The sequence below is a fragment of the Elgaria multicarinata genome, chromosome 11, assembly GCF_023053635.1.
Source record: "Elgaria multicarinata webbii isolate HBS135686 ecotype San Diego chromosome 11, rElgMul1.1.pri, whole genome shotgun sequence".
NCBI classification, from domain to species: Eukaryota; Metazoa; Chordata; class Lepidosauria; order Squamata; family Anguidae; genus Elgaria; species Elgaria multicarinata.
Genome location: NC_086181.1, coordinates 13,425,496 through 13,447,666, shown reverse-complemented (window position 1 = coordinate 13,447,666; position 22,171 = coordinate 13,425,496). Strand labels below are relative to the sequence as shown.

Here is a 22,171-nt window from a genome sequence, read left to right as displayed (position 1 = left end):
ACAACTTTCCATGCCTGCCTCTTATGCTTCATGATATCTCTAGTTCTGTGTATGTATTCTGAGGTCTCTTAAATAAAATTCTGTAATCAGAATAAATTATGCAGATGAAATACATGTGCATACTTAACGTAACACTAGGGACTATAACCATCCCCAGCACTCTGATCCTAGTTTCTGCTCAGCTATAGATGCTATACTGACAGCATAAATTACATACAGGCCTGGTTCAGACATAACACAAAACCATCGTTTAGTGCTGCAGAAATGAGCCTCCTTCAGCCTTAATAATAATATAATAATAATATATTTATTTGTTACCCACCTCTCCCTCTGGATCGAGGCAGAGTACAACACAAATGCAAACACCATAAAATACATAAAATTGATTAAAACATTTTAAACTAATACATTATTAAAAGCAGCACATTATTAAAAGGCATCTTAAAATTCAACTGGGTAGGCCTGCCAGAAGAGATCAGTCTTTATGGCTTTCTTAAATTCCGGAAGACTGTTAAGCTGACAAATCTCTCCCAGCAGGCCATTCCACAATCTGGGAGTGGCAGACTCAAGTGCTCCACTCTCCTTCTCTGGAACGTGTCAGAGAAGGAGATCGGAAGTTTTAATTACGTTTCCTGGTCTAGAGTTGTTTGTTGTTACATCCAAAATGGGAGCTCCAGTTAGTTTATTGGAATAAGCCAAGTTCAGAAACTATAGTTTGATCTTGGCTTCTGTCAATAAACCATAGATTCAACTAACTAGGTTGTCCTAGTCAGATGTAACAATAAACTGTGGTTTAAACCTGGAAGCAAGTGCTTCCAATTATCTCCACTGGAGCTGAAGCTGGAGTAACAGAGGGGAGCACTTGATACCAAGGCTTACGCAGGCTCATTCACATAGTGCTAAATCAGGGGTATGCTACCTTTCGGGGGCTGTGGGCACATTTGACAATTTGAGAAACTGTCCTGGGCACCACCACAAAATGGCTGTCAAGGGAGGGGTGGCAAAGGAAAAGTAACCTGTCTAAAATTCTGAGTACAAGGCAAAGGTGGGGTCTGAGCTCCAACACACTAAACAACTCCTTTGAACCCATCGTTTTCAGCACCAACAGAAACCCATTTCACACCAATCCCACCTACAGGTAAGAAAATATATATTTGTTTTTTTAATTTAAGTGGGAAGGGTAGAGCACCTTGGCGAATGCCAAGAAAGGTGTCCCGGGGTGCACTGGTGCCCACAGGTGCAAGGTTCCTACCCCTAAGCCAAACCATGGTTTACGTTATATCCGAACCAGGCCACAGTCTTAATACTCATGATTTTTAAAGATGCACGATCCTATGCATCTTTAGACAGAAAAAAGTCCTACAACTCTTAGCATGCCCCAGCCAGCCATGTTGGCTGGGGCTTTCTGGGAGTTGTAGGTCTTTTTTCTGTCTAAAAGTGCCTAAGATTGCTCCCTAATACGGTTCTCCCCTATCCATTTCCACTAAAGCTAATGTAGCAAGCAACCGTGATCTATCTTGACCTCTACCTGGCTGGCATAGAAATGCCCGATGATTTTGACAATGACTTGCTCATTCTCATCAGGGGTCTGGTCCCGCGGGACAACTACTTCGGCTGCCGTCAGGTTTTGCAGCTCATTGACCTGCAAGTGGAAAAACAGCAACATTTACATGTACATAACTTTTTAGAAAAGCTGGTAACCATAACGGAGCAGGGTGTTCTCCTCCGCCACATGCCGCACACTCCATTTCAATGGGGCACACTTGCAGGAGAGCTTCCAGCTTGATTGTGCCCCAAGTATTCCTGTTTTTCTGCTTCTGTCTTCTGCAACTCAAACCATGCTGTACCCTCCCAAGTAGAATCTGTACTCTTATTTATTCTAAGCAAGGGCTGGTTCAGATGTACCCATGGTTTATGCTAACTATAATGAAGTTTCCAAAGCATGAGTAGTGTTCGGACAGACTATGGTTTATGAGGTTCTCCTCGTCCCATGCCTCCTCTCAAAATTCTCCAAATGCTGTAGCCTGTGATGGTAGAGCCCCCAAACAGTAGCTTGTGGGGGCAGAGCAACGTCCATAACACTGGCTTGTTGTTCAGATGTAACACTAACTAACCCACAATGTGCCCAAACCGCGGCTGGAAAACCAGCTCTGATTTCAGGATCCTGCTTTGCTAGCCACTCACAAACCACGGTTTGTCAGACAATTTTGGTTCAGTCGGATATCATTGTTTATGTATGTATTTACATTATGAGAAGCCGTGGTTTAGCTTTGCAAACTATGGTTTGTTGTTATGTTTGAACCTCCCCTAAACATTCTACAGGTGTAAGTGCAAAGTGTGTCCCCACACACACCGAATTTAACTTAAAAATAATATTGCTGCTTCAATTATCAGAAGTTTGGGAAATGTGCAGCGAGTATATTTGTGGTCTTTAAAACAGGGGTGTTGAACTGCAAAGCTCATGGGCAAAATCCAGCTCATCTGGGGTCCCAATCCAGCCTTCCAGGATTCCCAAATGGCCACGCCCCCTTCACCTAGTCCCACCCCTTTCATCCAACTACCAATCATTGAAATGTCTCTCCTAAGGCTTAGTTACTGGCAGTAACTGCTTCAAGTTATACTATGCTGGCAGTTTCAGTAATTTTGTCCCTGTCCCTTTGGTGTCACTCACCACTGGAATACGAAACACACACACACCCAAGAACTGAGTTCGACCCTTGGGCTAAAAGAGGTCTCACCCCACCCCACCCCACCCCACTTTAAATGAATAATAATAAAACACAGCCTCCTCATTAAGTCAGATGAAGGCCACATCATCTAATGCCCCATCTTGGGTCATGGCAATTCCAACAGCCCCAGGGATTTGTTTCCAAGGTGGTCTTTGGTGGCCCAAACCCAGCACTCACAGTTTTGCCTCCTTTGCCAATGACTCTCCCCGCAGCCGAGGCAGGGACTCGGATGTGTGTCTCTAGCTTCACTTCTTCTTTGGGCCCAAAAAAGTTCTCCTCTTTAAGCTTTCCATAAATTCGCCCTTGAGCCTGAAAGGTGGGGAGAAAATAAAAGAGACGGTGGAGCTATTAAACAACAAGTTAGTTTATATACCAAGTTGGGACATTTCTTAGCCCTTGCCTCGTCTCAAAAATGAAGGCATGGTTATAATTTGAAACCAGGAATGCATTTTAAGATAAGCCCATCTTTTCCATTCTTGTCTGCCTTACTGCTGAGATTTCAATCGCAAGTTCTTCAAGGCGGGGCTTTCTCTACTTTGCTTATTTATGTCACCCTGTAAAGCACCACGCACATGGATTGTGACATCGTAACTTTACCTGTACGCCACCCTGAGATCCATGTGATTTAGGGTGGGATGCAAATGTTTTAATAAATAATAAATAAATAAATAAATAATGATGACAGTGATGCTTAAATAATAATCATAAAAATAATAAGCGGAAGCAAAATATTACCAAAATTAAAATATGTGTGCCAACTAGATATGTTTAAAGGTGCAGCCAGCCTAAATAAGGGCCATGGAAGCCAGATGTATACAGGTTAGACCGGCAACAAATTATTACAGTGCTGAGCGTTTCTGTTCAGGATTCCAGCCAGCCAGCTATGCCCTCTTTCAGGAGACTCCATTCCCCTTCCACTTTTGCAATCCCCACCAAAGAATCTTCATCAGTCTGCTTTTGGTTCTCAACCCCACCCCCTCAATTAGCGGTGGCATTGATTTTATTATTTCTTTGTACTATTACAAGCTTTGGGTTTCCCTGAAGCCTAGTGAAACCTCCCTCTTCTAGGTGGATGGTCCTGTTTTGGCTATACAAGGATGCATACTCAGAAAACAAGTTTGCTTATATATATACACATACATACATTGTGGTGTGTACCCACCCCTAACATACATATACAGCATGCCGGAAGGAGCTACGTCAGTCATGGGTCTCCTCTATGTGTTTTCCTAGTGCGCATGTGCTGAAATTAAACAGTGCAGGCTGGTGCTCTGATGTCAGTGGGGCAGTGAATCTACTCCAGGTTTCAGTCAGAACCAGTCAGAACTCTAAAGGAACTACCCCAGGTACCCTGGATAGTTCCTACCAAGCTTTCTTGGCAGTGGCAGGCGGCAGTGCTGTACATGGTACTGTACATAGTAAAAGTCTGAGGCTCAAAAGCTACATCGAAGAAATAAAGGCAGTTCCTGTCATCGTGTGCAAGCCCCCCTGTAATCACACTCCTGAAAAAGAAAAACCCCCGGAGAAAAACACGCATGCCAAAACAGAAGGAAAGAAACCTTGAACTGGGCTTCTGGTGGTCCAGTGATTATCACCATTCGCACTTTGGAATCCGGCGTCTCTGGAGGAGCGATCTGGAGGACACAAGGGGGAGAAGGTAAGACGACCTGCTTCCTCAGCCATTCCGGCCAGCCAGCAAAACCTGTGCGAAGGGTTCATTCTGCATTCCAGCCCTTCCTCCCAAGTGACTTGCCTAAGGCCATGGAACCAATTGCACCAATACCTGAATTCAAGTCAAAGGGCATCATCCACTGGGGATGTTCTCCACTGAACTGATGGGGAGAACTTTCTTGTGGATGGCTCTCCAACACTTTATTTATTTAATTTATTCATTACATTTATATCCCACCTTTTTTCCTCTAAGGAACCCAAGGCCTCCTCCTCTCCATTTTATCCTCACAACAACAACCCTGTGAGGTAGGTTGAGCTGAGAGTCTGTGACTGGCCCAAAGTCACCCAGTGGGTTTCCCTGGGCGAGTGGGGACTCGAACCCAGATCTCCCGACTCCCAGTCCAACACCTGAGCCACTACACCACACTGGTTCTCATCACATCGGCTCTCTCACCTGCAGAAGCTGGTGCAACGAAAAAGCCACTGTTTCACCTAGGGCGTTTCTGCCTCATCACCAAGGACCAACATGTCAGCAGCTGTCTTACCCCAAGCTTTCCAGCCACCCATCAAGAACAGGGATTAAAGCATCGAAGGAACAGAAAGGAGCAGGCACCTTGATAGAGGCACTTGCGAATCTGGAGAGCTGTTTGATATGCTGCCCTTTCTTGCCAATGATCGCACCCACGGCCTGGGCGGGGATGAAGACGTGCACCGTCTCTTGCTCAGGAGGCTGCCGAGAGAAAGTTTTTGTGACCACCAATAAGTTACTGCTCATACTAGATGTCCCAGTTTCACATATCCTTGGGCTAAAAAACTCTCGTCTTGCCACAACCACTCACCATTGGCCGAGCTGAGATGATGTCACAGAATGTTTAGTGCAGGATTTGTGAAAGAAATAGAATGTGGTTTTGGCTGGAACCTGGTCAAGTTCTAGGAAAAGGAGGGGCTAGGAGATGCTAACGGCAGGAAGACTGCGGTACTGGAGAAGAATGGGATTGGTTAGGAAGGATGGAAACTCGGAGGCAGAGATCTCAAGAAGAGGACCAAAAAAAAGAGGGCGTGGGACAAGAAAATCTACACCAAGCAGGATATTCCACTATGAAAGCAGTGTATAAAAGGCAGGAGCCACACTAAGCAAGATATAGCACTATGAAAGCAGTATAAGGTCTGTGTCAATGAGCCCCAACAGTTGTCAGTGCACTTCAATACCACTCTAAAGCAGTAGTGTGGCTCCTGCCTTTGATATACCGCTTTCATACTGCATTCATAGTGGAATATCCTGCTTGGTGTAGATGAGCCCCAAGTCTGCAAGCTCTTTGGACTATTTCTCCTTAGTCTCTTCTTTTGTGAAACAATACAGTAATACCTTGAGACGGGCTGAGGACGTTTCACTGCTTTGTAAACAGGGCATGCTTATTCTGAAATAGGTGCAAAGGAGAAAAGGCTTGGCTGAGGAAAACCCTTTCCCGGGACCCAAGGACAGGAGGTCCCTGTGAGCAGGGAAGTGCCGAATTGGCAAATGGACTGTGTGAGTGCCTGGGGAACAGTGGGCTGGGATCTTAAAGAGGCCAATCATCGGCCTTCAGATCAGTTTTGCTATCAATTCGCTCATGTACAGGTGACCAGTTGCTGGGAAACGTAGGTGGGAGGGTGCTGTTGCACTCATGTCCTGCTTGCGGGTTCCTGGTCAACAGCTGGTTGGCCACTGTGTGGACAGAATTCTGGACTAGATGGACCCTTGGTCTGCTCCAGCAGGGCTCTTCTTATGATATTAATATGGACCCCAACTCATTCTGACCAAGGGAAGGCAGCCCTCAAAAGGAAAAAGGCTCCTCAACCCTGCTTTAAAGCTGCAATCCTATACTCCCGTTTCTTGGGAGTAAGCCCCACTGAACTCAATGGGACTTACTTCTGAGTAAACATGTATAGGATTGTGCTTATGTGAGCTTATAAACCCAAAGCAGCAGCTCAAATTCCAGCTGGAAAACTGTAGGACACCATGAGAGGTTCTGGAACACTGGCATGTCTATTATCATGATCAGATGTGTCCTTTTTCAGGGTGGTTTAGTGGTCCCAAGCAGGGGTGTAAACTACAGGGGGCAGGGCTCAACCCCCCACCAGGATTTCCCAGAGGGGGCAATGCCCCAACCAGATAACATCAGTAAGCTCACAGCCTGGCTGGCAGATTCTTCAGTCAGTCTCCAGTTGTCTGTATTGTTATGTGTTTGGGGTCAGTCTAAATGGCCTCCATGCACACCCTGCTTCCACTTCAGCTGCCCAGCAGATCTCTTTGCAAGACAAAAGCCACTCTCCTTTTGTGTGAGGGTCAGCCTTCCCCAGATTCATTTCCTCCTACCCCCTCTTACCCTCCCCCTGGACAAAAGGTTGCCCATTTAGGAATTACAGTGTGTGTGTGTGTGTGTGTGTGTGTGTGTGTGTGTTGTGTGTGTGTGCGCGTGTGTCTGAAATTGTGTAGACAATATATATAATTTATTGTTTGACTATGTACAGCACTACGTGCATTGATGGTGCTATATAAATAACAATAATCCAGCTACTATTTAAACACTTTTAGCTACCTAAACTTATGCATGTTTACTTAGAAGTAATTTCCAGAGAGTTCACTGGGACTTACTTAATTATAAAGAATCTCTTTAAATTAATACAGTACATCTTGACTAATGAGTCAAAAGCATATTACATGTCAGACATTTTCAGACGAAGCACAGGGAGGGGGTCTTGAGGGTATGTGATATTTATTACATGGGATCATGGCGTGGGGGAAGTTTGAAGGACACTGGTATATTGTATACGACTATGGATAGTGCTGTAGTGTGTAAACTATCATAATATTATAATTAAAGTGTACTTATTATTTTAAGATGTGGCTTGAAACACTCTGGGATCCACTGCTGATGAAGGGTGGTTTCCAGAAAAAGAAATATATACATAAATGTAAACAAATAAGCCCAGCCCCCCTTTTCCAAGTTTAGGCCCATGCCCCCCCCCCCCTGAAAATTGAGGAATCTACGCCCCTGGCCCCAGATAGCTCATTCCTGATATAGAAGCAGAGGTCAAGCCTACCAAAAAAGAACTGTATGGGGCTGCCCCAGAGACACTGCTAGGAGGTGGCGGCACAGCATTGGAAGAGGCGGGAAAGAGGCCAACAGCAGCTAGGTTGAGGCCAGGTATCAGGTGCGACTGTAGCTGAAATAAAAAGAGAAAGAGACAGTGGAGATAAAGGGCTTATCTTACATTTTTTGCTGAGACTTTACTGTCAACATTGAAACAGTGCAGAGGTAGCCTTAATTCCTCTAATTCAGCTTCTCCCAACCTGGTGCCCTCCAGATGTGTTGGACTACAACACCCAGAATCCCCCAATCAGCTGGGAGTTGTAATCCAACGCATCTGGAGGGCACCTGGTTGGGGAAGGTTGCACTAACTGGTTACAGTCAATCTATCTGCCTGCTTCAGAGAAACAAAAACGCAAGGCTCTGTACGTATGACTGCACCCATAGAGACAGAGTGCCCAGTTACAAGTTTGAGCACGGGCAAGATCCCTATGGGTGCATGGCATTAAAGTTCAATTTAGCACACTGATAGACAGAGCCTGCCATTTCCCCTGATGCAACTGGGAAGTGCATCCTTCCGCTGCACCCGTTAAACAAAAAACGACAACCCATAGCAGTGACCCACACACACATCCCACTACGGACATTAAAGTGCAAGCTATAAAGTGTGAGCTGCGAACGGGTAAATGCCCAGTCGTTCCTGCAAACTCACCAGCAGCCACGTACGGCTCAATTCACACCTAATGTCTAACCCTGGTTTGGTAATCAGGAGCATCCCTGAAGGCTCATAGACCTCCTCCTTCCTCTCCTCACACACACAGGTTGCCACCTCCACTTCCTGGTTTTTGCTAACCGCAGTTTGCCATGACATCTGAAACCAGCAAACTATGGTTAGTGCACACCTTCAAATGGTGATCTGCAAACTGTGGTTTGAAGACAAGGCACTGACCATAGTTAGACAATTCCGATGTTTATACAGACTATGGTTATTTATTTATTTATTTATTTATTTATTGCGCTTATATACCGCTCCCATAGCCAGGGCTCTCTGGGCGGTTTACAGAAATTCTAAAATTAAGATTAAAATGAGTATACAAAATTTAAAATCCTAAAACACGGAACACACACACATAAAGCATGAAAAAACTAAACATGTGGGTGATTAAGATGTGCCACCATATGCCTGGGCAATGAGGAAAGTGGAGGAGAGAACCCAGATAAAAAGGGAGAAGGGGGAGTTTCCAAACCAACAGGGGTGCTTCTGACTGCCGAGCCACTGAGTATTTCTTGGCCTCAGTCCAGCATCGAATGCCCTTACAGGATCATTCTAAAGGTTCCTGAAGCTTGAACATTCAAAAAGTTCTAGGTGAATAGTAAAATATTGCTGCTGCCTCTGCTGTTGCTATTACAACTCCATCTGCCTTTCACAGATTGCCAGGTGTCTTTCATTCCGTTGTCCAGTCATTGACAAAGTCGGATTTTTTCCAATTTCCCAAATTTGCGCAAAAATTCACCCTTGCGGAAATATGCAAATCCCCCCCCAAATGCACATTTTTGTGCTTTAGCCTATATAGGAAATGCACATTTTCAGCTGTATTTTTAATTTTTTTTACATAATCGTCTACAACTAAATTTGCGTGAAATTCTGGAAAGTTTAAAAAAACGGTCTGCAAGTCAACAGAGTCTTTTGAGACTCTGGAATAGCCGGTCCGCTGTGGAATTTGTGGTTCGGATTCATAGAAATCTGAAACTCATTCAATTCCATTTCAGATTTTTCTGACATCCCTAAATAGTAGTAGTAGTAGTAGTAATAGTGATGATGATGACGACGATGATGACAATAATAGGCTGGTACAGCAATTTGTAACCAGCCTTCTCTAGTTTGCTTCAAATTGACAAAGGCATATATTCCTCCTTAAAAGCTCTTCCCCTCTCCAGACCTTTTGCAGCCTTCCTTTTAGCCAATTAACAGAGTACAGCCTTCCAATTTAGTCCACAAATGTTTCTAGTCCGGAAGAATTTTTCACCATCCCATCTGCCCATCAGTACTTAATATCAGTTGTTGTACTACGATCTTTATTCAACAGATCTACGTATATAAATGCTAACGATAGGTAATGGCTTTGGAAAGATGCCCAATTACAGCCTTCCCCCACCCTGATGCCTTCCAGATAACTCCCAGCGTCATTGACCATTGGCCATGTAGGCCAGGGCTGACGGGAGTTGATGTCCAGGCATCTGGAGGGCAAGAGGCTGCGGAAGGTTGTCCTACCAGAACAAGTCAGCTGTTTCTGATGGAAAGGTATGGATCACGGGCAGACAGCCTGTACCCCTTGCTGCATGCGGGATGTCACCAGAGCATCTGAATCCCAAGGGAAAGAAGAGATATGTCTCAAACACACTCACGCTCATGGCCGCCACGTCATTCTCATAGGCCTCCCTCACTTTCTTCATGATCTCCTGCTCTGCTCTACAGCAGTTCTCAATGGAACCTTTCACAGTGATGGTCCTTTCAGGATTGTACAGCGTCAGGTCCTGCAGGCTGTGGGGCAGAGCAATGGGGGGGGGGGGGGGACGGGAACACAAACAAACAAACTTGGCAAGCAGCTCATTTCGAACCCTCAGCAACCAGCTCATCGCCCAACCGGCCCCATTTTTCGCACTAAGATCAAACACATCCCAGGAAGCCTCTGTGGCTCGTGAGTCTTGCCACGTTCGTTTCACACACGGCCCCATACCACCGTCGCCCACCACAACATTGCATCACAGATAGAAGAGAGGCAGAGATTGCCAGCAGTCCCACCTACTACCAAGCGATCAGAGAATTTCGACCCATGGCAACCTCACCCAATGTCTCAGAGAAAAGAGAATGGGTCACAGTGGAGGCTGGTGGCTCTGATTTCAGTGGGGCTGTGAATCCACTCTGGGTTTCAGTCAGAATCAGACTGAACTCTAAAGGAGCTATCCAAGATGCTGACCCTATTTTGGAGATTGGGTTCAGCACCTTGGAGAGCTCCTTTAGAGTTCTGACTGAAATCCAAAACGGATTCACAGCCCCACTAACTTCGGAGCCACCAGCCTCCACTGGTGGGTCGGTGGGAGAGAATGTTCCAAAAGTTGATGATCTCTTAAAGCAAAAGGCAAAGATCCTTCCAGAACCAGAACAAATTCTGTACCAGCCTTTTGCCTTGTACATATTCAGAAATTCCTCAGCACTGTTCTAGCCTCTCCCTTTCACAGGCTAGCTGCCAGGAACCTGGCAAATGCCATCCTTGACCACAGCCTCAGAAACGGCCCTCATGTAGTAGCGGAAGCCTCTGTGGCACGCTCTCACTTGCTGTTGGTGCCAGGTCTTGTTTCAGAGGGCAGAGGGCAGCCATGTTAGTCTATTGCCGCAAAAACAACAAAGAGCCCAGCATAAGGTGACCATATGAAAAGGAGGACAGGGCTCCTGTATCTTTAACAGTTGCATAGAAAAGGGAATTTCTGCAGGTGTCATTTGTAAATATGGGGAACCTGGTCAAATTTCCTTTTCATCACAACAGTTCTCTCTAGTTGCAGGTGCCCTGCCTATAGTTCCTGCACCTTTAACTGTTGTGATGAAGAGGAAATTTCACCAGGTTCCCCATATATACAAATAACACCTGCTGAAATTCCCTTTTCTATGCAACTGTTAAAGATAGAGGAGCCCAGTCCTCCTTTTCATATGGTCACCCTAGCCCAGCAGCACCTTTAATGTCTAACACATTTATTCCGGCATAAACTTTCCTGGACTCCAACGATAGTCCAGGAGAGCTTAGGCCAGAATAAATGTGTTAGTCTTTAAGGTGCCAGAAGACTCTTCGTTGTTGTTTTTAGGAAAGGGAGAGAAACCAAAAGTCTTACGAGGAGATGGTGATCTTTGTTTCTGTGTCCTGCTCCACCTTCTTCAGGTTACGGCCCTCTTTGCCAATCAGTCGTCCCACAAAATTGTTATGGGCCAAGATTTTCAGGGGTACTTCATCGGCACTGAGGGAAGGGAAGAGGGAATGAATGAAGAGGGAGGTTATTTATTTATTTCTAAAGTTATCAGTTGCCTTTCAGACCAAATACCCCTCTCCCACCCTCCGGGTCACTTAACCATTAAAACTTGCAACAGTTGTGATGAGATGGCCGGCCACATCCTGCCCTGCTCCTGGACTCTTTCAGGCCACCTCTTATACCTCAGCTTATTTACAGGGAAAACAAAGCCCAAACATCAGGGTCCCCTCCAGCTGTCAAATGAGCTTAGGCCAGAGTCAGGTCAGAATCTAAGTTATCAGCAGTTATCACATGATCCAACAGGATGTGAGGGTCTCACCTAGGCTACCAGCTTTACTACACAGAGGCTGGCAACGAATTTTGTAACTAGGCCATTTAAAAGTGCCTTGGGAGGAAGCCCATTAAGCACAATGGGATGTACTTCTAAGTAGACATGCATAGGACTGCACTGTTAGGCAATCTTAAACGAAACTGGGCTTCCACTCAGGAAGTGCCAGTGTGGTGTAGTGGCTAGAGTGTTGGACTGGGAGTCAGGAGATCCAGGTTCTAGTCCCCACTCAGCCATGGAAACCCACTGGGTGACTTTGGGCCAGTCACAGATTCTCAGCCCAACCCACCTCACAGGGTTGTTGTGAGGATAAAGTGGAGAGGAGGAGGATTATGTACGCCGACTCGGGTTCCTTGCAGGAAAAAAGGCGGGATATAAATGCAATAATAAATAAAATAAATAAAATAAGTTTCTGGGTTGGATCTCACCTCTGCCACTAACTCACTAGTTGGCCTTAGTCAAGCCCCCCACCCCCTCCCTCAGGCATATACAATGCAGGGAATAACCCTGCTGGCTTCTCTTTCAGGGTTGTTGTCAGGCAAGTGTGGGCCACTTGCGGCCCTCCAGGTATTTTGGGGGCCTCCAATTCCCATGATCCCTCACCACTGGCTACGTCGACAGTAAGAGCAGGTCAAAACATCTGGAGGGCCACATGTTGCCTAACCCAGTCATAACGAATGCAGCTAGATAACGCACGCGAAACACTTTGGACACTGGAAAGCACTATACAAACGTTAAATATTATTAAACCAGGATCTGTAAATGTTCTCAATTTGCAGAGTTTTATCCCAAGTTTGGTCAATTAGGGAGAGTGGGGTACGGAATGAACGCAGCCATATGGGATACAGAAGCAGGTACGTTCATCCGCATCAGCTAGGCCCCTCTTCTCTCACAGTGGCCATGAAGCCCAAGCTGGCTTGTGAGAGAAAAAAATGGCAGGCACCCAAGCTTAGTGCTGGAACACAAGCAGCGCAACCACGGGGAAGAACCCACTTCCAAGCCCTTGCACCTCCTACAGCAAAGGATCTGAGGTAGAAATGCTGGAAAGGGACTCCGGAGGGTGGCTGCCCGTCATAGTAGACCAGGGGTCCCTAACAGTGGGGAATTTGAGAAACTGCTGTAGGTACAAAACTTCTAATCACTGAATCACTGCTTTGGTGTCTACCTGTCATGTCTGTGGATCTTAGGTTTCACCTTACTCAGCAAAAATGTTTGGTTTTTGTCTCCTGGACACTCCACCACCTCTTTAATAAGGGATTGTCTAATTTGGGTAATTGCTGGTCGTGCAATACAGTTAATGCTTCTTTTGGACGTGTGTTTTGGCAGTGTTCAGTCGTTGATTCTTTTGGGAGGGAGGTTAGGGAAAGGAAAGGAACCTCTTGTGCAAGCACTGAGTCACTACTGACTCTTGGAGGGACGCCAGCTTTCACTGACATTTTCTTGGCAGGCCTTATAGCGGGATGGTTTGCCGTTGCCTTCCCCGGCCATTATTACTTTTCCTCCAGCTAACTGGGTACTCATTTTACCGACCTCAGGAGAATGGAAGGCTGAGTCGACCCGAGCCGGCTGCCTGAAACCAGCTTCTGCTGGGATCGAACTCAGGCCGTGGGGAGAGTTTCAGCTGCAGAAACTGCTGCTTTACCGCTCTGTGCCACACGAGGCTCTGGGAGGGAGGTTATTACACAGAAAATTTGTACTGGAAGAGTCTTTAATATTCCCTGATGTGCACGCACCTTTAAAGTATTTACTTGCTTCATGGAAATTAACAAATTCTCTGTGCTCTTTTGACAGCTAAAAGACTGATGTTACAACACTGGGAGGATAAACACTCACCTCTTATAATGCAATGGATTGATGACATTACTGTTAGCAGAACTCGGGCTGCAGGTCACTGAACCTGAAGCTAAAGGATTAACGTTCACCTACAAGGTGGGAGGGGATTGCTGCAGTGCTTGTTTTGCTACTTCCTGTCTCCTCCCTCCTTCCTTCCCCTTCCTTCCTTCTTGCTGTTTTACCCACCTGCATGGTGTGCTGACTACAATGGCTGAACCAAGCCATCCCTTTGTAGGACATAAGTTAAATGTTGCTAAGTAAAGTTTTCTTTCAAACCACCAGTGGAGTGTTTCTATCGTTTGTACCCATGGCTACCCACAGGGAGCTGATTCGAACGACAACACTTACAACATTTTCAATATTTGTACGGTGGCGTAGAGACGCCACCTTCAAATGCATACTTTACATATGGATATTTGGTCTGCTTTTGTTGAAGTCTATATATAATTGCTAGAAAGTTGTATGCATTTCATACCAAAAAATTGGAAGGGGGGAATTAAAAAAACCAAAAAAGAAAATTAAAAATACCAAAAAAAAACTTGAAAATCTCTAGAGCAGGCTTCCCCACCCAGCACCCCTAGGACATATTGGACCACATGCTGGCTGGGAATTATGGGAGTTGTAGTCCAACACATCTGGAAGCCATCAGATTGGGGAAGCCTGCTCTGCAAGAGCTGAGGGCTTTACCCCTTCCCACCCCACGCACACACCACAATGCAACCATTACGCGAAGCTGACTGAACAATTCACGCCAGCCATCGCCAGGTCTTACTTACGTCTTGGTATCTTTCGCCTCCTTGTGCATGATTTCCAAAATCATCTTGCAAGCAGCAGAGCAGCCCTCTGGGGTGGAATGGATGCTTATTGCTTTCTCCGCTGCCCCGGCGTTTTCTTTCCGGTGCACGTCGATTCTGTTTGGGTTCGAAAGGGGGAGCGAGAAACCAGCCGAATGATGAAAAGTCGAAAACAAGAGTCACGTTATAGGCTTGAAGAGCCAGGAGCCCAACAGTATATCACCAGAAGCTTGCTTCTGCCTGTTATTAATTATTATTATTATTATTATTATTATTATTATTATTATTATTATTATTATTATTATTATTATCTGTTTCTCACTCATGGCGATTTTTCTAGACGAACATGACGGGCTATTTATTTATTTATTGCATTTTTATACCGCCCAATAGCCGAAGATCCCTGGGCGGTTCCCTTGGCTTTGCCAAGTCATGCTGTCTTTTACAGATTCAGGAATTTCCTGACAATTGAGCATGTTTTGACTATGACTGTTTTCTGGATGTTGGTGTGGATGTATTTTGGTAGGCCCAGTTTCTGAAGGTTTTCTGTATAGTTTTTGATGTGATGCTGGTGATTGATGTGACTGTTATTAGTAATAGTTACATTTATATACCACCCTATAGCCGAAGCTCTCTGGGCTCTACAAATCATCTCACAGTCCCTGACAATGGGCACATCTACACCAAGCAGGATATTCCACTATAAAAGTGGTATGTAAAAGGCAGGAGCCACACTACTGCTTTATAGTGGTATTGAAGTGCACTGACAACTGTTGGGGCCCATTGACACATACCATGTACCACTTTCATAATACTATATCCTGCTTGGTGTGGCTCCTGCCTTTTATATTCCGCTTTCATAGTGCAATATCCTGCTTGGTGTAGATGAGCCCTGTGTCTTCTACCTCTGGTCTTGCCCACTTTAGAAAGACTTGCAAACCATGTCCCTTCTAGGCCTTCTAGCTGCAAGGGACAAGAGCATGAGTTCAATGCAGAGGTGGGCCACATGGGGCCACCATGGCCATTTTTGCAGTCCTCTGCCACAGCTGTGGAATTTGCTGCATCAGCAAAACCAGCGGTGACTTTGCAAGAAAGCCAGGTGTGCGGGGAGTAGCCTGCCAATCTATCTCTGAACGAGTTGGCTTCTTATAGATGTTATTTTTTCCCCTTATGATTTCATCTCATTTTTTTTTAATATATTTTACTGCCTTTACTTTACTGTCTTTATTGATTTACTCTGCTTCAGTAATCATTTTTTGAAGGGCAGAACATGTGGTATATACATTGGCAAAGCAATAAATCTCCCACTCTGCCCACCTTGATGGTACCTGTTAATTTGCAGCATGAACTGGCCCCTCTGGACCCAGGAGAGGGAACAGTTCATTCTCTGAAGCCCTCTTCCGTCCCCTTTGTCCTCTGGCCTGACAATCTTAAGATGTAACCCAAAAGTACAGAGTGTCTTTCAGCCGGAGTGCCGAATTCCATTCCAATGGTGGGCGGGGCCAAAGGCAAAAGGGGGTGGAGCCAAAACCACCAGCTTTATTTTCAATAAAGCTCTTTCTGCCAGTAACTGAGCCTTAGGAGAGACATTTCAACATTGCCGAATGGGGATGGGGGAGTGCCCAAAAGCTGGGAAAATACCAAACAATCAGCATTCTGGGGAAAGGGGAGGGGTGGCCATGCGGAGAACCCTGGAGGACTGGATTGGACACTGCAGCATAAACCTTCTGGGCTGGGCTTCCCCTGAGTCCTGTACAGCACCTAACCCGTTCTTGGCAGTGAATGAATGTGGCGGGGTAAAAGCAAATGGGAAGCAAATGGCCTTACTTGGACTGCGTCTGCTTGGTGATGTTGCGGATGGTGGCACCTTCTTTGCCAATGATGGCTCCCACGTACTGGGTGGGAACAAGAAGCCGGAGGGGGATGTCGACTGGCTGCTGCTTCACCGGCGCCCCTGAAGCCACGGGAGAACCTTGCCTCGGGGCTCCCCGCGTCCCAAATCCCCCTCGACGCCCGTTCTCCGCGCCCTGCACAGTTTGTTCATCGGGGATGTAGGAGACCTTCAGTGCGTGGTTTTCCAGTTGGTGTCCGTTAAGTTTCATAATGGCTCTGGAGATGAAACAGAGAGAGTAAGCAGCTGGGGGTGGGGGACCCACATAAATAACTTCTCGCATATCGTCTCAGCTGCCTCATTTAGAAGGTGGTGGCCTTGTTCAGACGACACGCTAAGCCACGGTGGTTAATAATTTTGAGCTAAACATTATGGTCTAGCATGTCGTCGTGTGAACCATGACTTAGTGTGTTGTGTGAACCCTTCCTAACCATGATGGCTACATAACCATGGTTTCAACACACTCACTAACCATTTGCTGCAAAAGGGCTTGTGGCCTAATCATGCCTTAGCTTGTTGTCTGAACAGGCCGTGAGAAAGCCTTTTTGTAGCTGCTGTTGTTAAACCAGTGGGAGTGAGTAACCCTTGTGATCTATTGCAAATCAGCTAGAGATCTACCAGTGGAGCCCAATCTACTTTCTGACCATCTCTGGTGATGGATACAGAGTTGGGAAGGCCAAGAATTTATTAAAAATTGATATTTACAACTAAGGGAAGAATGGTGATGACTTAGAGCACAATCCTATGGCTCCTAGACAGTGTCTGAGATGACGGAGGATGCAAAATACTTCCCCCTCCAAGGCCACAGACAGAGCTACAGCTTTGGAGGGCGGAAATCTGATTTCAGCCCCCAGGCCACCCCCTCCCAGCCCCTGTGGAAAGCTCCAGGGTGCCTCCCTTTCCTGAGGTTGATGCTCCGACCTCAAGGAGGAGGAGGAGGGACCAGGTCATGTCAATGGGCAGGCAGCCTTTCCCTGCCCCCAGCAGCATGAGTCTGCTCTTCAGGCTCAGAGGTCTGTCTAGGAAAAAATACTGCAAAAGATGATGGAGAGGCTAAAAAGCCTGTACTGCTCCTCCTGCCAGGCACAGGATAATCAGAAACCTCCATCTTCGAGGCTTGTGTTGTTCAGGCATCAATCAGCTAGGATTGCACCCTTAATAACCTTTTAATATGAAGAACTCCAGTTTCTTTTTTCTGTATTCTTCTTCTTCTTCTTCTTCTTCTTCATCATCATCATCATCATCATCATCTCCACTTCAACCTAAGATTGCTAAGGTCATTTGAACCTCATGAACTTGAATTAAATTGGATTGTGCAGGATTAACTGGATGACTAATTATATTATATTGGTGTCGGTGATGATGTGACATGTGTCCAATTAATGTTACTTCTAACTAAAAGCATTGGCTGGATAATTCAAATCTAAATGTGAAATTGAGTCCTACCACTACGGTGTGCTGCGTCCTGGCACCCAATGACACCCACCTGTTAGAAACGCGATTTGAAATGAAGATTCTTGGACAAAATGGTGAAAGTTAACACTCTGTTTTATTGATACAAACTTGCAAGTCTGGGTGTCTAAGCAAGGTAGGCACACCCACCAGTTAATGCAAAGCCATTTTATCCCCTAAGCCCAGCTGAAGTGGTCCCTCCTGTTTCTCCATTGCTCAGAGACTCCAGGGTTTACAGCCTATCCCAGTACGCCTAGTAACTCCTCCTCCGCTTACCCCTTTACCTCCTTCATTTGATATTCCACCCACTCCTGTTTACCTGCTCCCATATTAAGACTTAATTTCCTATAAGCAAACCCTCTTAATTATGCCCTCCCCATTATCTAAGCACAAAGTCATAAGTTTCGAAAGTTAACAGATGTGTTTAAGTTCCCCTCCCTTTCTTCCAACCACAAAGCCATAAGTTTCGAAAGTTAACAGACGTGTTTAAGTTCCCCTCCTTTTCTTCCAACCACAAAGCCATAAGTTCTGAAAGTTTACAAATGTGTTTCAGTCCTTGCTCAGTTTATCTAACTCTTCTGACCACAAGTCTGACCACAACTTCTTACTATCTCAACTGAAAAGTCCCTACACCTGCTATGCCTTCCTGCTTATCTATAGTAGATGCAGGTTGCTAACCTGTAACCGTAGTTCTTTGAGTGGTCATCTGTGCAGTCACACAACAGTGGACTCTGTGCCTGCACGGAGTCTCGCTCGGGAAAAACTTCTATAGCTGAGGCGTTTTTGGCGGGAACCCCTCTCCCATGCCGAGAGTGCGCATGCGCAAAGAAGGGGGTTCCCGCCTATTACCTCAGTTCCTGGAGACCGACATTGTGGCCTCGGAACCGAGAAAAAAAATCTCGGTATCAATGGAGACATCGACACCGAGAGAATGTATTCATAACACTAAACACTCTAAGCGCATAAGGACATTTGATTAAATGAGGGTGCTATTAAAGAACAAGCAACATTGACTAACTGCGATTGGTCTGTTTGAATTGCAGCTTCTGTTCCTCCCCTTTTCAGGTACTTCAAGCCTCTAGCCTGCTGCAGTTTGCAGCTTGAAGAGGAGAAGCAACTTAGTTCTCTGAGAAGCCATTGAGCAACATTGACTAACTGCGATTGGTCTGTTTGAATTGCAGCTTCTGTTCCTCCCCTTTTCAGGTACTTCAAGCCTCCAGCCTGCTGCAGTTTGCAGCTTGAAGAGGAGAAGCAACTTAGCTCTCTGAGAAGCCATTGAGCAACATTGACTAACTGCGATTGGTCTGTTTGAATTGTAGCTTCTGTTCCTCCCCTTTTCAGGTACTTCAAGCCTGCTGGAGGCGCGAGCCGAAGGACGAGAGCACAAGGGCTCTCGGCCTGTGGCTCTCAGCCGTGGGTGCGAAGCCGGTCAGGCGGATCTTCTGCTCCGGAGGGGAACCCCAGCCACGATCCGGCCGCTGCCACTTTCTGATTCAGGTCACAATCTTCTCATTGTCTCCTCTCAGTTCTTTTCTCCTCATATCTGTTCCTTATGGCTCGTTCCAATCTCGTCTCTCCCAACTTAGTTCCTATTCGGTGTCTCCCCTCTTCTCAGCTGCCTTTTTCGTGTTCCTTATGGAACTGTCGCTCTGTTGCTTCTAAGGCCCCTGTCATCCAGGACTTGTTTATCTCTAGGTCTCTCCACCTCCTTGCTCTTACTGAGACCTGGCTTCCTGCCCATGATACTGCCATCTCTGCTGCCCTCTCTCTTGGAGGACTCTCTTTCTCTCACACTAGTCGCCCAGAGGGTCGGGGTGGTGGTGTGGGTCTTTTATTATCTAGTTTGTGCCAGTTCCAGCCTCTTTCCATTCCACCTTCACATTGCTTCTCCTCCTTTGAGGTACATGTGGTGAGGCTCTTCGCTCCACTGCGACTGCGGATTGCAGTTCTGTACCGCCCCCCAGGCTCGTCCTCAAAATTTATCTCTGATTTTGATTCATGGCTGTCCTTTTTCCTCTCTGATAACTGTCCTACTCTTATCTTGGGTGATTTCAATATTCATGTGGATGACCCTCAAGATGCTGCAGCTCTACGATTTCGCTCATTATCTTCCTCTTATGATCTTAAGCTTTGGTCTGATGCACCCACACATTCCCTTGGACACTGTCTGGATCTTGTTCTCACTCGGAATTGCTCTGTGTTGGACTTTTCTACTGCTCACTTTCCGCTGTCAGATCATCACCTAGTTTCTTTCAATATTACTCATAATCCTCCTCCTTCACGTCCCGCTTCTCGCTCTTGTCGTGACTTGCAATCTATCAATTATGAGGCTTTTTCCCAGTCTCTAGCCTCCTCCCTTCCTTCTGTCTGTTCGGCTGTCTCCTTGGACTCAGCTGTCTCCTTCTTTAATTCCTCCTTATCTTCAACTCTTGATAATCTTGCTCCATCTACAACTCGGATAGTTCGCCCTTCTCAACCCCAACCGTGGCTCACCTCTTCCCTCCACTACCTTCGCTCTTGTTCCCGGGCAGCTGAACGCCTTTGGCATAAGACCAGGGACCGGGCAGACTTTGTCCATTACAAATTTGTACTCTCCTCTTTCTCTTCTGCCATCTCACTGGCCAAACAGCAGTACTACTCAACGCTGATCCAGTCAAATGCTAGGCATCCTCAGCGGCTCTTTGCGTCCTTCAATTCTCTTCTGAAGCCTAATCCGCCATCTCTCCCCGCCTCTCTGTCTGCTAATAACTTTGCCTCTTTTTTCAATGCTAAAATCCAAACTATCCGCTCTGATCTGGCCAGCTCTGCTCCTCTTCCAGTTCCTGTTCCTCATCTGTCAGCTCCTCCTGCAAATTTCTCTGCGTTTCCTTCGGTCTCTGCGGATGAACTGTCTACAATACTGCGCTCTTCGAAGCCTTCCACTTGTTCTCGTGATCCGATTCCTTCTCGCGTCTTTATTAATCTTATTCCTGCTATCCTCCCTTCCTTGCTACATATTATTAATCTTTCTCTGTCCTCTGGTTCATTTCCTTCTGCTTTTAAACATGCTACAGTCTCTCCCATTCTCAAGAAACCTACTCTTGATAGGCTATCTCTGTCTAACTACCGACCTGTCTCTTTGTTGCCTATCTAGCGGGTCGCTCTTTCAGCGTGTTGACTAATGGCAGCTCGCCTTCCTCCTTTCCCCTTTCAGTAGGGGTTCCGCAAGGCTCAGTGCTTGGCCCGTTGTTGTTTTCCTTATACATGTTGCCCTTGGGCAAGCTTATTCAATCTCATGGCCTCCAATATCATCTGTACGCCGATGATACACAACTATATCTGTCATCTCCGGAACTTTCTCCTGATGTTCACGATCGTATCTCGGCATGTCTTTCAGATATCTCAGCTTGGCTGCTTCATCGTCGCTTGAAACTTAACATGGCAAAGACTGAATTGCTTGTTTTTCCTCCTAAACCTTCTCCTCATCTCTCATTCTCTCTTACTGTCAATGATGTTACGCTTACTCCAGTCAAGGAAGCTCGTAGCCTTGGCTTTATATTCGACTCCTCGCTCTCCTTTATTCCTCATATTGAGGCAGTAGCTAAATCTTGTCGATTTTTCCCTGTCTCTTCTGCCAAAACGCTTGTTCATGCGCTGGTTATTTCACGGTTGGACTACTGCAACCTTCTTCTCTCTGGCCTTCCTTCTTCTCACATCAGTCCGTTGGTTTCTGTCCACCACTCTGCCGCTAAGATCATCTTCTTGGCTCGCCGCTCCGACCATGTTACTCCGCTTCTGAAATCTCTTCATTGGCTTCCAATTCACTTCAGAATCCAATATAAACTTCTCCTGCTGACCTTCAAAGCTTTTCACGGTCTAGCTCCTTCCTATCTCTCCTCTCTCATCTCACACTATTGCCCCGCTCGTGCTCTTCGCTCCTCTGATGCCATGTTTCTCGCCTGCCCAAGGGCCTCTACTTCCCTTGCTCGGCTTCGTCCATTCTCTTCTGCTGCCCCTTACGCCTGGAACGCTCTTCCAGAACATTTGAGAACTACAAGTTCAACCACAGCTTTTAAAGCTCAACTAAAAACTTTTCTTTTTCCTAAAGCTTTTAAAACTTGATGTTGTGCAGACTTCTACTGTTACTTTCTACTGTTAGTTTTACCCTACCCTGTGCCTGCTTACCCTACCCTGTACCTGTTTGCATTCTCTTCCCCTCCTTATTGTTTTACTTTGATTTTATTAGATTGTAAGCCTATGCGGCAGGGTCTTGCTATTTATTGCTTTACTCTGTACAGAACCATGTACACTGATGGTGCTATATAAATAAATAAATAAATAAATAAATAATAATAATAATAATAATAATAGCAAAGTGAATACACTTAGTTATAACCCTCATC

At 46.0% G+C, this 22,171-nt stretch overlaps 1 protein-coding gene across 2 annotated transcripts in view; it reads right to left on the bottom strand.

The window, feature by feature from the left end:
* IGF2BP1 (insulin like growth factor 2 mRNA binding protein 1) overlaps positions 1-22,171 on the bottom strand; it is a 98,746-nt gene that overhangs the window by 1,226 nt on the left and 75,349 nt on the right. Inside the window, exons 6-14 of one of the 2 annotated variants that reach the window (XM_063136453.1) lie at positions 16,274-16,555; positions 14,429-14,563; positions 11,357-11,479; positions 9,878-10,013; positions 7,485-7,607; positions 5,014-5,130; positions 4,289-4,363; positions 2,907-3,038; positions 1,529-1,642 (exon numbers count right to left, since the gene is read on the bottom strand). In XM_063136453.1, the coding sequence (XP_062992523.1) occupies positions 1,529-1,642; positions 2,907-3,038; positions 4,289-4,363; positions 5,014-5,130; positions 7,485-7,607; positions 9,878-10,013; positions 11,357-11,479; positions 14,429-14,563; positions 16,274-16,555 (1,237 nt within the window). The remainder of the gene's footprint in view (positions 1-1,528; positions 1,643-2,906; positions 3,039-4,288; positions 4,364-5,013; positions 5,131-7,484; positions 7,608-9,877; positions 10,014-11,356; positions 11,480-14,428; positions 14,564-16,273; positions 16,556-22,171) is intronic. The other variant, XM_063136454.1, reaches the window with a different exon arrangement.